This window comes from Paralichthys olivaceus, chromosome 12, assembly GCF_024713975.1.
Source record: "Paralichthys olivaceus isolate ysfri-2021 chromosome 12, ASM2471397v2, whole genome shotgun sequence".
NCBI lineage: Eukaryota > Metazoa > Chordata > Actinopteri > Pleuronectiformes > Paralichthyidae > Paralichthys > Paralichthys olivaceus.
In genome coordinates this window covers 16,180,926-16,197,598 of record NC_091104.1, presented here as the reverse complement: position 1 = coordinate 16,197,598, position 16,673 = coordinate 16,180,926, and the positions used below count along the sequence as shown (strand labels likewise).

General features: G+C 42.9%; 1 protein-coding gene across 2 annotated transcripts in view; it reads right to left on the bottom strand.

Annotated features, from left to right (window-relative positions):
- Positions 1-16,673, bottom strand: part of LOC109627899 (latent-transforming growth factor beta-binding protein 2) — an 84,484-nt gene that overhangs the window by 31,190 nt on the left and 36,621 nt on the right. For both annotated transcript variants that reach the window (XM_069535706.1, XM_069535707.1), the window contains exons 7-12: positions 16,096-16,391; positions 14,751-14,853; positions 5,722-5,796; positions 2,118-2,240; positions 1,858-2,022; positions 118-447 (exon numbers count right to left, since the gene is read on the bottom strand). In XM_069535706.1, the coding sequence (XP_069391807.1) occupies positions 118-447; positions 1,858-2,022; positions 2,118-2,240; positions 5,722-5,796; positions 14,751-14,853; positions 16,096-16,391 (1,092 nt within the window). The remainder of the gene's footprint in view (positions 1-117; positions 448-1,857; positions 2,023-2,117; positions 2,241-5,721; positions 5,797-14,750; positions 14,854-16,095; positions 16,392-16,673) is intronic.

Sequence of the window (16,673 nt, the reverse complement as noted above, 5' to 3'; positions counted from 1 at the left end):
ATACAAAACATTCAGCAGCATTATCTATTCATCTTTTTTTTACCATTCAGAGTAAACGTTTATCAACCTTAAAGTCAACTTGGTAGAGGTTTCATGCACCAGGCATTTCAATCTCACCTTCTGGCTGTTTAGGTGTCTCTCTGGCTGGGTGAGAGGGGTGGAGAGGTTGCTGCGGAGTCAGAGGGTGCTGTGGTGCTTGTGGCGTCTCTGGGTACTCAAGGTACTCAGGCACTTGTGGTGTCTGTGGGTAGATGGAAAACTGTGGCCTGCCGGGCACTGGCAGTGATGGCAGGGAAGATGGAGGCTGAGGATAAACTGGACTCTGCTCATCCCATGTTACTCCTGTGCTCTGCAAAACATGTTCTCCCAGATGTCTGACAGAGATCTGAACATCTGACAGTGAGTAGGTGTACCCATGACCAGCTGGGCAGATCTCCTTGAAATGGTCTGCAAGGTAGAAAACACATCATGCAAAGACTGAGCCATGGAAAGCATTGCCTCTGAATCGTGCGCTCCGACCTCTAAAGCTAATATAAAATGTTGCCAGGGTGTGATCGTGGCTCATATTTCTGTCTGATGTTCACAGCAATACCAAAAGCCATCCGTGTAATACTGTTATGTTGAGCATGCTGTGCGTTACTGTGTGAGGGGTCAGGTTTCAGCTCGCGCTGCGCAGCTAGCAAGCTTGTGACAGCTGTCACAGAGGGAGAGAATTCAGAGCGTTTAGGGAATATCTGCAAACAAACAGGCGAAACCACGCTAGAGAGGGAAATATATGATCTAACTGACCTTTGAACCCTTTGCTGTATAGGGGTGTGAGTGAGAGGCTAACAGAGGATTGGCTTGTCACTTAAAAGGAGGTAGACTGTGTCCGAGCCCAACAAACCTCAGCAATGGTGAATCCATTACAAGTCAGACACACTGTGTCCCCTACCTGACCTAAAACCAGCAGATCTACGCCAAAAAGAGCCTGGAGTAGAGACGTGAGTAACGACAGACATGTGGTCACTGAAAATGCTTGTGTAAATGCAGGAAACGTGGATATGATAAGCTACTGAATGATGACTTTAAACTGGAGGGAAGTGAGACTATACGTGATCAGGATCCACATCATAGAAGTGAGCCTGGAATGAAAGTTGGTGGGCTCCTGTTACCAAGTCACAAGAAATGTCCAGAACATGGATCTAACAGCTTGTCAGGCAATACAAAAGCCAGCGTCCCAAATAACCAGAGGCTCTGTGTCTGTGCTCTGTGTTGGTCCTGGCTGAGCATCACCACAGAGGTCTGTGTCTGTGATATCTGATCTATGACGATCCCCATGAATCACCGGCCACTGCAGACACCAGACCAGCCTGTTTCGCTCTGAGACTTTGAAGATTAGATCAGTATGAAAAAAAAAAGATGACAACTACTTCCCATGTTTCACTTGGCCGAGGTATTTATTTCTGCTGTGAAGCTTTGCCGATCTATTAGTGGGGTTTCTCTCTGGAGGTTGGAGTGATAACACAAGACTGACTCCCATTATTATGTAGCCTCCAAAATATGAAAACTGTTAAGTTTTTGGTCCTTTTCCACTCCGAACACATTTGCTTATTTTGAACGGCTTGACATGCCCAGCAGAGAGGAAAAATGGTGATTGAATGGTAAATTTTCTCTGTTGCAGTCCCTTGCATAACATTACATGTGAGATTTTATATCTGCAAATATCCCTTAATAACCCTAACCCAGCTAATGGTTTGTGAGCAGGCACAGTTAAACCCAGATATGGACGGTTGAGTTTTACAGATCCATGACAGGCTAAGTCTCAAGAGGATTTGTCTAAATGCAGGAGCAGTATGGGGAAACTTTTGACTGTACCTGATCCTGGCAAAGGGCAGCGATCACACGCGGCACCCCAGGCCTTGCCCACTCGGCTGCAGCAGCAGATCTGCTTGGTGATGTGTTGAGCGAGTGGCAGGGAGCATGTAACCGCTGACACAGATCGGTAGCACAGTGCCCTCTGGTTGGAAACAGCCTTGTCCGCTGAGGAGAGAGTTGATAGCATCATGTAAAACCAATGCAGCACATACGGAAATAGTCACAGCATTAGATAACATCAGTGTGCGTGAGGTACTTACAGACACAGTGACTCCTGTCAGCGTCTAACATGTAGCCGAGTAAACATATGCACCTGTAGCTTCCCTTGGTGTTGAGACATTCAGCGTTCTTACAGATCCCAGGCAACAGGCACTCGTTGATGTCTGTGAAATATGCAGCACAGTCAGTCATGCAGTATCTAGTACATTCAGATTGTGGAAATATTATGCAGTAATATTTTTTTCCGTTGGCAGTAACTCCTGCTGAAGTTCCTTAACCAAAATTGGTATAAGTATCAATATCAGATTTAATGTTTCTGCGTTTCACGCCGACTATACAGAGCTTTTCGTGCTTGCAGTGCAGCAGAGATGATGTAAGGCTTTAAAAAACATTTTCACCTTGAAAGGTGACAAATTATATTGCTATAGATCATGTAGTCAGAACCACCAGCTGCTGGAAGGTGATGAAATGCTGAGACTTTGAGGGTTACACAGTTGTGTGAAAGCCAGGAGGAGTGATGACATAGGGGAAACATGCACAATACATTTGACCACTGTAAACCAGAGTACACTTAAAAATCAAACCCTCTGACTGCAAGATATTAAATGTTCTCAGGGCTGTGGTAACCTTAAATTGGAAATCTGGGCGGACAAGAAGACAAAAATCACAGAATGTTTTAGATTATCGTCTTTCACCGCATCTTTCCCTTACAGTGTCCAGTAAGGTCACACCATCCTGTGAGTGGATGAAAGTTAGATTTGTTCAGCCTTTCTGACCATGTGCCATGTGCCTGAGTGATATAGTGGTAAGTAGACTTTTCTCCACCAGCTCTTGAGTACCTAAGTCAAATGGAGGCAAGGCGAGTCAGTTGACGTGCCAGCCAGAAGCATAGGGGGACATATTTCAGGTGCTGAGTCATACGATCACACTGGGTCCAGGCAAAGTTTGTTGTTCTACCGTATTAAACAAAGAGTGGATCATAAGGTCTTTTCCCATTGCTTTGACGACTGGAACTCGACAGCCTGCCACCATAGATTTTTCCCATTTCTAATTAATCTGCTCTTGTTTTGTTGTTTTGCTTCCTAGTGGAAAAAGTGATCTTATAAGGGATTTGAGGCTGATACAAGTCTGTGGACTGAAGCAAATTCCAGCGAATGCTTCTGCGTTCCTTTTGTTGTGCAGTTGTTTTTTTTTTTCTTTTTTCATAGAAGGAACCTGAGCCTCCAGTCTCTGTTCTGACAATGTAAACAAGCCTTTGTCTCAGTTAGCAGAAGAGACCTGTTTGGATGTGTAAGGATGAGGCATATACTGTGAGGACAATGAAGCAGACCACAGATGTCATTGCTTCTCTCATCTTCACACTATAAAGACTGGATCAACAATATATTGTGGTTTAGTTTTAAGCAGCATGTTATCTGGTCAGAGTTCAGGTCAGCGTTGGGCTCAGCCGTCATCACATGGGGTCTTTAATCCATGGTTCGGTTGATTCCCAGATTAGTGCTATTGTTACAGTCTGCTGGTGGGTTGATTGGGATTGAAAGTGACTCGCATGACAACCTGTCATGACCAGCACTAATCTCAGCATCTATTTTGAGTTCATGCTTGGATGCTCTCATTGACAAATAGTTCTCTCAAGATTGTGTTTTATTGTTTAATGATACATACCAATGACTGCAACACTTCCAAAAAGTTTCCCACCTCTGGCTTATTGAATGTCAGCCGCAACCTCACTTGACCTTACCCATTTTTTAAAGTCTGGAAAAAGTAGACTCAAATAAACACCTGCATAATTTATGGAGACTCCAAAGGGAAATTGGCCACATCACTCTCTTTATTATGTATTGGCTGTTATAGCCAAAGGGAGCACCTTATGACTACTCTGGAAGTCTCAAACCAGACATAACTTATGGGGCCAAAATTCATCCATTTAGAGACTGCCAATAGTGAAGGCACACTCTCAAAATACAGTCAAAGCAGCCATTACTGGGAACAGCAGTTTTTCATAAGCAAATTCCTACATGTTGACCCAGAAATTATTCAATATGATAAATGCCAAATGTCAGTGTTTGTAGCTTTTATGAGGTTAATAAAAAATGTCAAAAGTATTCCTCCACATGCAACTTAGTGGGCACAGCAGCAAATAGCCAATTTAGCTGACCTAGTTTGTAAGAAGGAACTTTTGAAGATAAGGAATCATCTCTGAAAGTCAAAGTGTAGCGTAAGGCTGTGATGGGGCATCTTATCGTATCGTAGCGAGGACGTCACTGACCACAAGGGTCAGGATACAAAGCCAGAACAGTAAATTATGCATTTTAAAGGCTATGAGACAAGCGCTGCTCTGTTCTTTTCAAGTAAACTGCAAATAGCCCAAAAAAGGAGCTCCCAGTTTGGCGAGCTGGACGGCATCCTGATAATAATGACAAAATCCAAGAGTGAGTTTTTGCCTCCTTGGCAGTCGGTGCACAACCTGAAATTAGAAACAATTTTTTGGGGGGAATGGTGCAGCAGCCCAACAGCACAGAGACTTAAAAGTGCTCCAGTAAATATTGTGGGTAACTGTCAGCTTCGCTTTTTTGGAACTAAAGGAATGAGCAACTGAAAAGGAGGAACATCTTGAAGCAATCATAAAAGAGAGGCTCGAATAATAAATAAGATAAATTTCCACATTTGTTGGCTATTGACACACAATTGGAACATAAGTGTGTCCTTGTCCACATAGCTTTTCTTTATTAAAATATGTTTCCCAGATCAATCATTACCTGAAATAATTAACTGGCCAATAATAACACGGATAAGAAAACATGAACTTGCTGAACCAGTGGATGAGGCCTGTTATTGATGTGTTTAGAGCTATGCATTGGAGCACACACTCCACAGGCTTCAGTAAGCATTGCCCCCTGGATTATGACACCATTAATTGTCAGGGATGGAGCTCAAGTCGACTGTCATTCTGTTTTCAGCATCAGCTGCCTTGTTTACAGATCAAGCACCATGTTTTTATCCTGTGTCTCTGAGCCAAGGTTTATTTGTTCATGTTGACTAATTCTGATGCTGTATATTTACAAGCTTAATGGTCTACAGGGTCTATACAGGGTTGACACCGTGGGCGGTTATCGCTTCTTTAACCAGCAGCCAAATGGCGTCCTCTGTGATGGTGAGAAGTGAAAGACGACAGGTTTGTTTTTGTATCCAGATGGATGGCTGAGCTGAGCTTTTCTTCTGCTGCCACATTTAAGAGGGCTGAGAAACAAACAGCTCGGCAACTAAAGCTCCATCAAAAATACTCAGAGAGCCACATTCACCATAATCGCAGCCTACCGTACCATTCTCTACTTAAAACCCAGTAGACCAATTAAAACAGCAGCCCCAGGCGCTTATTGGCTGCTGAACTCTGACCCTGGACCAAGGCTAAGTGTAGTCTTGACATGGTTCCCATAGGAGCCAGCCATACAGCAAGGGATATGCATTTATATGCATCCTAAGGGGTCTGTGTGTGCTTGGAAACATATGGACTGTTGTTATCACATCCATGCCATTATATTCAATGTATGTGCATTAAACCACCTATTAAAATATGCAGTAGAATAAATCATATCATAAAATATCAAACTAAATAGAAAAACGTCAATACATTTTATAGCTTACCTTGACAGTGTGTCTGATTCATCCTCTTAAAACCTTTGGAACATTCCACTTGTCCATTTGCAATCACTGCATATGCTGCAAAACAGGAAGAGAAAGCATAGCTTTAGATGATCTTACAGTGCCATGCCTCTTTGTCACAAAGCATGGCATTCATCGCAGAGAGAGAAAAGAAGGGGGTGGGGGAGGGCATATAACTTACAGATGTGAGCATCTTGGCAATAAGAGAAATGACGGGACCCACAGCTGGGCCTCAAGGGACTCCAGAGTGAACGCGTGGAAATGGATCCCCATCAACCACGTTTACAAGACAGCACTGTCATCCAGGAGAATGTAACGATAACACTCGACGTCATTTATAATCATATTACCTATAACTCTCCTCAACCCCCAGGGACACATGAAGGAAGTGCTTATATCATAAATATGTTGAGGAAGCCTCCATGACAGCCCTGACCTTTATCACCAACCACAGTGCAAATTCGCCTAAACAAGAGACTAATGCTTTACGATGAATGATGATTGAGGTATAGCTCACATGTAAGTAAAAACTCATATAGTGTGTATTTCAGGTGTGTGTACATGAGAGGTTCTCAGAAGTTCTGCACTAAATAACATGGTGGGTTTATTAATGCCATACTATCAGTGACAGAGGCCTGAAAACATCATGTCATTACTAATTGGACACCCAGTCAAGCCCCTGCATGCTCCACTAAATGCAGAGAGGGGTCAATGTGACGATCATAAGGCAAAGAGGAGGCCTCTGTTTGTGTGTCTGTATCAACATGTTGGACAAAGAAATAGTTTTTACATGAGGAGCTATATGTTTCTTAACATTGACAGGGTGATTATTCGTAGCACAACTTTCTGTCATAAACTGACGTGAAGATATTTTGTGTTGTATCATGTTCAAAGGAGAAGTTTAAACTACTGACTTTTCAAGGGGAAAATGTGTGTTTGGTTGAAGAGGGCTCTGAAAATACCGACATGCTTGTTAGTATGATGGAACTGTTTCTCATAGTCAAATCAAGTTACAGTCATTAACCAGGTTAAAGCCATGATTGCTGTATGTTGCTTCCTAGTCACGATAGCCAAGGTCCTGTGGCTCTCATGGCTAGTGGTGGAATTAGTCCTGTTCACATTAATTTTTACTTGCATCATCATCCAGCATGGAGAGAAATCATAATTTCCAGCATTTTCCACTCTAGAAAACAGGAACAAATGTGATGACAATCTTTGGATTTACACCAAGGCCAGTAAAAATAAGATTTCACAAAACATGCTGCCACAACGACAAGAGGGTTGAACACAGAGGTGACGCATGCGAGAAACTAGCCCTGCCAGTAAAGATAACACATCTCTTTTCCTGGCAGAGTGCTCTGGGAAAGGGGAAAAAGTCACACTGTGTTTGTGACCAAATCTCCTGCTAACCAGAGTGCTGAGTGAGAGACCCCTCTATAGTCTGTCCCATCTGTCATTTTCATGCACCTATATCACTGGACAGAAAGCAAAAGGGAACCCATACATAGAGCACTCAAATGTTTCAGATGCTTTAAATTAAACAATTTAATTGAGAGAATAGTCTCCTGTGCTGTTTTGAGGTTCCAAACCCAGTTGCTAGAAAAATAGATTTCCCCACACCCAATATGTAGAAGTTACCAAAACAACAACCATGTAAACAGACAGCCCAGCAATCAGTCATGAGTTTGTGTCATTTTCCCAGGAGTGCCTGGAATGTGTGCCACATGGAGGTTTTCTGGGAACGAGGTCCTAGAAGCTGAGTTATGTTTTGGTCCTGCTGTGACCCAGTGGACCAAGTAGGTTCAGTGTACCTGAGGGTTGACAGAGCAGAAGTGGGTCAGAATGAAGGGGGCAATGGGGAGAAGGGGGGAACTGTGTCAAAGCGACGCCCCTGTTCCTGTCTGCCCACCTCCTCATCTTTCTCCACACCCCTATAATCCCCCGTCCAAAAGTTTCTGGGTAATGAGATGTTGTGGTCGGGCGGGTGGCACGTCCTCCTGCGGCGATGGGATCAGGGAAAGTCTGGCCTGAGTGACAGCAAGACGCACATGCCAAGGGAAGCCCAGTGGGGGTGGTTCAGGAGTCTCAATAAAGCTTATTAGCAAAGAGGAGAGGACCTCGGCAATCAGTAACAACTTCAACGTGAATCTGAGAGACAGTTTCAAAAGTTTCAAATCTCTGTTTGTCTTTAAAATATTTCGCAATATTCTGTTTGTGTTGCAAAAGTCGTGTGCAGCTCTAAAAGGATAGTTCACAGAAAAATGAAAATTCACTCATTATCTACTCAACACTATGCCGATGGAGACGATAAAGTGTTTTGAGTATACAAAACACTTTAGGAGTCTCAGGGGTAAAACAGTGTTTCAGCCAAAGTGCCCTTCTTCAGACGTAATAAAACATGTGGTGTCATTCAAGTGTCCACAAGCTTGACATTCCTCGAAACGAGGTCACTTACACTGCATTCTAAGCATAAAAGTAGGAGCTTGTGTGCTGTGTGTGCAGTTTACGGTGTGTGCATGCAAACATGATCGCTACTCAAAGGAGGCTATCAGAGGACATTTAGGCTTAAAACATGGTGTAAAATATGCCATGTCAAGTCGAATAGAAATGTCGGGCTTGTGGACACTTGTATGACACCACACAAGCAGTATAGTAATTGGTTTTTAAATGGTTTGTATTAAAATATCGTTTTTCTAGTCTTGATGACCATTCAAAGTGCTTTACAGTAGTTTGCCATTCACCCATTCACACATATTTATACAGTGCATCTATTAGCAGCACTTTTTTTTCTATGAGGGGCAATTTGGGGTTCAGCATCTTGCCCAAGGACACTTCGGCATGCAAATGGGGGAGACTGGGATCGTACTGCCGAACTTTTGGTTGGAGGATGACCGCCCTACCCCTCAGCCACAGCTGTCCACAATGGCAGGCATGTTATGTTTTTTTCTGTAGTTTTTTACATCTGAAGAAGGAGTCCCTAGTTACTTCAACTGTATTGGATTTGGCTGCAACACTGTTTATCCCTGAGACTGCTTAAGTGTTTTGTGGACTCAAACACTACACACACCTCTCCATCGGTATAGTGGTGAGTAGATAATGAGGGAATTAAAATTTTCTGTGAAGAATCTGATCATTTATGAAAGATATCACTGACATTAGAAACATGATGTACAATTGACATGTTGCCCCCTAAAATGCATTTACAGAATATGTTTATTATTTTAATTGCACATATAATCTATTTTGACATTTTGTACTGAATATTTCCTCCAAGTGCCCCTTAGATCCAAAGAATGCTGGCTATCAAGAGTTTTTTTCACTTGATCTTTATTGTTCCCTCGGGGCAGTTTGTTTGCAGTTAAGTTTAAATACCAGCTGCTGAAACTCAGTGTACCAAAGTTGAAAACAGCTCTCCTAAAATACTGGCTGCCTCCTAAACGATGCACTTATAAGATACAGATTGTCTTTGCTGTGTGATTGATTAATTACATTTCTAATTTTGGAGCAAGTCTTGGTAAATCCTTTTAGTTGAGTCTTGTGTTGGAATCTTTGGCTACTCTACTGGAAACTGGGAAGAACATTCACCACAGTGACAACCTGACCATGAAATATTCATAATTATTAAAAAAAAGCCAAGAATGACGAATTTAATGATGCATCCGTTCTCATGCCTGTTTCTACAGTCGTTTGTGTAGAAAACATAAGCGTTGCACGGGCAGTGGCTTGCAAGAGTGCGCTCAAGCTGCGCATCATTAGTGTCACCCTTGGTTACAAAGACTGTAGACCCAGACTGGTCTGTATCCACTGAGGCTACAGACAAAAACATCCAATTGTCGTCTATCCATTTAGCCCTGTTCAACAAAAGACTTGTCACCCTTCACTAATTTATTGTCTGTCTCCATTCAATTGTGTGGTGCATTCCTCTGGCAACTGTTCAGAAATATTTGCTCAAATTCCCTTGATTCAAAATCCTTGAAGCTACTTGATTGGAGATGCTGTCCTAAACCAAATCAGAATAAATCCATTAGGACTACTTTAGGCATGTTAAACCTGTTGTGAGGAGGGCACTACTGTGTGGCAGCTCATGCAAAATGACAAAGAAACTAAAGAGAGAGGGAGGCAGCGGGCTGAGAACGGAGAGAGTGTTTGTAGTCAAATGGGTTCCTCAGCTATACAGAAATCTTTAATCGTTAATTTGGTACAATCGCTCTGCGGACCACCCAGCCCGGGGCTGTTCTTCTAAGATGACTGAGAGGTCTGGTCTATCAATCACGGGGCTCAGAGCCCTTCACCAGCTTCCCCTGGGGCCTGTCTGAGAGGCAACCTCAGTGTTGGACTTCTCTCCTTAACTGGCTGGAAAACCTGAGAACGTGTGGGAGACAGGAGGGAGAAGGGATGGATGGATGGCATCCACAGGACGGGAACAGGAGATTGTCTTTCCATTCCATTGGGGTCCACTCTCTAGAAAAACAACTACATACAAATGCAAAAGCCAAGTCTCCCCTCAGGACCCTTTCCAGAAATTTACTTCCTGACATGCCGCCATGGGACAAACTGGTGCCTCAGAGAGAAAACCAGGAGCAAACAGAGCTCTTTAATCACCATCGAGGGTTTCAGGTCTAAAGAGTTTCTAACATGGCAATGCCATCTCTTCTTGGCTTTTGAGCCAATGCTTGATTAGAGCAAACAGTTTAACTGGAAGTCATTTGCTTCTAAAACAGATCGTCTCTTTGGCACACACCACATTTGCCATTCTGGCACGGCCCATATTGCGTGCCCAGTAAATAATGTGTCTCTGCTCGTGAAGCAAAGACTAATCAGAAAGTACACATGGGACTAATATCAACATTCTCCTCCTGATACAGACATAGACACGAAACCAGTCTAAAGGCTACGGGATACTGACTCAATCATTAACAGTTGTAGCTGTATTTCTGTATCGTATTGCTTAGACATGATCTTCCCACAGCACATACACATTACTGCAAAGCAAAGCTTTGATGAAGAGATTATTTCATTTTTCTGCTAAATTAAATCTTTACTCTCAACATAGTTTTCATTGCTTCCATTCACGAAAGTATGCATTTTACATCTCTGTTTGTAGTTTGACAACTTTGCTTAACGCCCATCTGCGAGATGCTGATGGCAAAGTAACAAGCATCGAACACACATTTAAAACAGATCCACATTCCTCCATAATCTCCAACTCACTGTGGAATATTAACCATCTGGGCTGGTTCCAGAAGAAGGCATGCCACGGTACATTCAAAATAAAAATCTGCTCAACTTAGCTCGTATCCAATTAACGAATGCACAAAAAATTCATATCCATCTGCCTCCAACTGGGATTTTTTTTCTCGTAGTGGTTAGGTTTGCTTCAGCCCTGATTAGCCATACTGCTGCCCAGCTAATAGATTCCATCGTTCTAGTTGTGAAGGGATAAAGCTAAGTCAACATCAATGCATCAAATGCTGTCAAAGACATGTGACGTCTTTGTCTAATCACCATGAGAAGCTGCCGTGGAGCCGTTCCAATGCATCTGTTCTTCGCAGCCTTTTTCTAAGGCAAAGTCGCTGCATCTCTGGTTTTTGTTGGTCATTAACAAGTGTTCATGTTTGATCAGCACTAATAAAAAGCAATAAGTGCAGGCTTTGGCCCCTCGATGGATGTCAGAATAAATGTCTGGGGAATAGATGGGAGATTTGGGAGAGATGAGTTCATGTGGGAAGATTTGCACATCGTGGATCTCCAGGGGCCCCCTCCTGCTTTGCCTCATCTGCCTTTATTGATCTAAATCTCTCCTCATTACTGAGAGAAACAGAGAGGGGGTTGGCGTATCGGAACAAGAGTTGTCTACTCGTTCCGATAGAGTTAGAGCTTCAGAGTTTTGGGCAAAGATAGCACAAGGGCATTGACATCATAACCTCGATGACCCAGGGAGGTAGAGTCAGAGGAAGCCAAGGCTCCTGTGGGTGTGGTGATTCTTTTGGGCTCTGGGGACGTCTGATCTGGCTCACTGGGAAGCATCCCAGCATCGCAGACGGGGAGAGTCACAGAGAGGGAAGCTGCCCAACAGTGACAGATGGGGAGACAAATGGTTTGTGGAATCCCTTTCGCTGTTCAACACACAGTGAAGGAAGATGTCATGCCAACACTACATTATTGGCCAGACTCAAGCCAAAGCCAACGGACTTCAGATGGCTGCGTGAACATCAGATTGCACGAAACATAAAAATTTCTGCTGTGTGCTTGTTATGCTACTTGTGCATATAAATTGACACATACTCACACGCACACACACAAACACACACAGAGTTGTGTCACTGGGAGCATGCCTGCTGCGTGTCTGCTGCAAAGCTGCTACGTAAGGTTTCTGGTATGACTACTCCATTTCCTCCAGGCCTATTTACTCTACTAAATGCCAGGACTCTTCTGTATTAAGCTGTGTATTGTCAGGTCTTGCAATAACAATAAAAACCTTGTTAAAACAAATGAATGGTTTTAGACCGAAGCACTAGAGAGCTTTTACTTTGAAAAAGTTACAGGAAGTAACACAAAAATGTATGTTTATGATTTATTCGAGAGATGGAAATTGAAACTGTGGTGAAAAATTATTTTCACTGTCTATTTTGCTATGAAGCATGTGTGGAATGTGGAGGAAATAGGCGAGACCCCGACTCACTATAGGAGCGTGGCACATATGCATGAGACGCACCTCAGACCCCAAAACATAAGTAATACCTGAACACACACACACATACACACCTATTTCCTATATTGATGGTTAGCCTTGACACGTGAGGACAGTTTTGACCAGCTCTACCAGAATTCTACATCAAAGTAGCATTGAAACAATGCACAGGGCACATTTTTTTCTCCACTTCTCCTCATCATATGAACCAGAGGGTCTGTGTTGACTGCAGCCTGTTCTGGTTAATCTGGATCTTATTATTACTAGCATGTAACATTTAAAAGCACTGGCTCCTAAAGGCTTCAGCTCCCACTGAAATGGGACTCACTGGTATTCGAGCCTCCATAATGTCAGACCTCCTTTCAAATACAGACACATATGCAGTCACTAAACACACATAATATCCTCTCTTATTGACATAACAGCGAACATGAGGTCCTTGTCCCTGTACAATAAAAATTACATCCTGTTATACATCGTCAACTGTGCTGAAATACATACATATTCACAGACTTTACATAAAAACCTAGCCAGACTGCAACAACAGCCATATATTATGGGTTTGCATCAATAGATTGAGTGATTTACTGACATTAACGTGGAAGCTAAATGTACCCAGAACAAGAAAATATATCTTGATATTTGAAGTAATTCCAGGAAGCAATGACTTACTAAGAATCCTGTCTGCAACAGAACACCATTAAACTATGGTTATATTGGCATCCTCTCTAAATGTAATTAAAAAAAAATTTGTAATGTTTGTTCTCAGTCAACAGTGCAATTTGTAACCGGCTATAAAGTGACCAAAGGTAGCGTTTCACCCCCAAATACAAAGGGGGCTTTCATGACATCATTATCACGCACTCAACAGGAGACACAGGAGACTCCTAAAGCTATATGACTTTTCTCGACACTGCAAGCTGATGGCTGTCCCATTCACTGTGAAATAAAATGAGAAGAACAGCATTGATTTTTCAGAGGCTGTTGTCTCCAGGTTGCACATAATTCCTGTGAAACACATGAGAAACACACATGTAGGCCAGTGAGGGAGAAAAGTAACTGAGAGATCAAGCCAAGAGTCTAAACTGAGAACAATAACACTTTGGAGGTATTCAAAGCATTTCTCTTATAAAAGCTCTGTCCAAGACTTCTGGGTCATAGTATATGACTTCATTTTGACTACATTTTTCCTCTCTTTCATTCTCTATCCTTTCCTCCCTGCCTGCGTGTGACCTAGGACCCAGGCCTACAGTATGCAGCCCCCACCTCCAAAACAACCATAAAAATGAGTGAGCGGGGTATTCGCTCTGTTTCTCCCGCACACTTCAAAGAAGGGAGCAGAGGAAAACATCTGGGAGCCAAAAGAGATCGTGCCGGGGACTTAGGAAGAGCGGGAATCAGGCATGCTGAGGGAAATACAGACTGGGAGAGAAAAGGCTGGATCGGTATCTGTGATAGATGGAGGAGACACAAAGGGATTATGTCTGCTTCTAATTAAGGTCCAGTCAAACATTAAACGATGCACAAGAACTCTGACAGCCAGTGTGACATCTGCGGGCAACAGTTGTAATATGAATAGAGTGCTGGGAAACGACTTAAAGTAAAGTGTCCCGTGCGCCACCATACTGTAGCTCCTCCCCTGTGGACTATGAGAACATAGTCATGTCCTTCAAGAGCAGTCGGGCTGAGCTAGACTCTATCCACAGCAAGGGTGTCACCACCCACCCTGCCAGCCAGCGTATAACCGCCCTGCTGCTGTTTCTCAAACCTACCGCAGCTCTGGTTGGGCTACTCATTTCCTCACTCTTTTAAGGCTAGGTTGGCTCATTCTGCCCACAGGGTGGGTGGCACTCATGCCAGACTATCATCTTCATGCTAAATGTGTTTTCATTCACTCTCTGGTTTTGGTTTTATGAAAGCGCAAACTGCTTCATTTTCACTATCGGGTGCACGGGCAAGTCACGCAGGCTCCTGAAAGTAGATCAGAAATCTAATGATGGCTGCTCTGTGCTAGTCATCATCAGCAGGCGTGTGTATTGCTTCTGCCTGTGATGAATGCTTCAGAAATCCACCAAGTGTAGATCTGTTGTTTGGAAATATAACAAGCATCATTGACTAAACAAAATGTAGTATAGCCCAGCTGCGTCTGGCTGATTTGAACAATATAAAAACACAGAGAGATCAACATACCAAGAGCACAACAGAAAATAATACCAACAGAATTAGACCAGATTAGAAAAAGAGTGGATTTAATTGTGATTGGAACAAAGTAGGAGTAAACAATTGTTCAGATCTGATGGCTTTAGTCAGTTGGGCTTACCTGGTTTGGTTGGACACTTCTGGCACTTGTTGAGACCCCAAGAGGCACCCACACTTCCACAGCAATCATCCTGTTTGGTTAGGCCTGGCAGAGGCTTGCCACACTACAACAACAATGCACATCTGTGTTAAATCTAAGAAAAAAGTATTGAGAAAGAATGTTGCATGTTTGTGCATGGTTGTTTGTGCGCAATTGTGGGTGTGTGTGTACAAAGGAGTTGAATTTTGTAAGTGTGTTTATACCTATTTGCAAGGACAGAGTAAACCAGACACATCTGAGACTGGTTACTCAGAGGAGGACACAAACACTTAGCCTCAGGCGGAACTATAAACTTCCTGGCATGCTTCATTAAGGCTTTTGGCTAATTGTGACGAGAGATTCCTATCAGGCTTTACTTACTGGATTTTTGGCACAAGAGAAATTTTTTGAAATCCAAGATGCAACCAAGAGGACATTCTTATAAAAAAAAAATGAAAAATTATTTTGTATATTTTGCTATCAGGGTTCAAAAAACAATGTGACTGCAAGGTATATTTTCAATTCAGGAAAAATTAACTTGTTCAAGGAGAAATCCTGGCAAAAACAACTCTGCGGATCATTTTTTTGTTGCAACTGCAAACCTAAAAGCTAAAAGTCAATCATAATGCCTTATTAAAGCCAAGCATTCGGATGCTGTAGCAAAACTAGGATTGGTAATCCTGGAAAAGCTAGCAAGAGCAGGATATACTTTGAAAGTATACTTGCAGGTAGACAGGTTTGTTGACCAATCACTTCAAGTTTGTGTTTATATCTGTCCTGCGAAGTCAACTGATGACAGATTGCTTTGTTTGTTAATGGCTATCAGGACGTGAAGAGGATTCAACAAATAAGATAAAAAGTGTTTCAGAAACAAATTAACAACCCCACCTTTAACTGCCTTGGATTAGCCAAGCTCATGCATTGCCACTTAGGTCCTTCCCATTCATGTTTGCTATGACATCCATACATTATCTCGTATAATATATTTGCAGTAGCCTACATGCCATACATGGTTCCATGAAAAGTCTCCCTGGAGAAGGACCACATGGGCTGGTTTTCATTTTGAACCTTTGTCCTCTGAACGCAACCTAACTCATAACATGCCTTTGTTAGCAAACTGGTGGAACATGAGATGACTAGTGTGGTCAAAGCTCATAAATCCTGGATATTACATAAATCACTTCCACAGGCCCACGTCCTTTTTGAGACAGAAACATAATGATACCTGTGGCTAAACAACACTTTCTCCCACTGTGTTTAACGAACATACCAGGTGGTGAAGCCCAGCTAGTGATGACAGGGTGCATAGTGTATTTTAACATGATACCTGTCCGTCGACTGTTTCCTGAAAGCATCTTCCCACATTGCCATTCTGACGGTTGTGCGGTCTGGCATGGTCATGTCCATTTCCGTTCTCGTTCCCATTGATGTGTGTGTGCCTGCTGCTGTGCTCAGTGATGATTTCGTGTCCATTCCCAGGCTGGGAGCGTTGCTGGACAGAGTGAGCACCCTCTGTGGTGGCCGGCCTCTGCCCTGGCTGTACCCGAGCAACTTGGTGGATCTGGACCTCGGCCTCTGGAGGGTGCTGTATGTGGACGTTCACCAGGGATGGGTGGAGAGACACTGGACAAGAAGGGACACACAGTTTACACAATACAGTGGATAGTTTACAGTATCAAATTTTTAATTATGAATGGGATAAAAGCTGTATACATATGTTTACAAGCTATCAGCTGACCTGCTGCACAAACTTATTCAACAAACACTTGATTGCTTCATCACTAAGTTATGAGAGCTACATGGGGAGATTCCCGGCAGTGAAGACACCATAAAATACTACAAAACAACAACAACACAAAGAGTTTGGGATCCTCTGGTTTAAATCAAATCATCTTAAAGACCAAA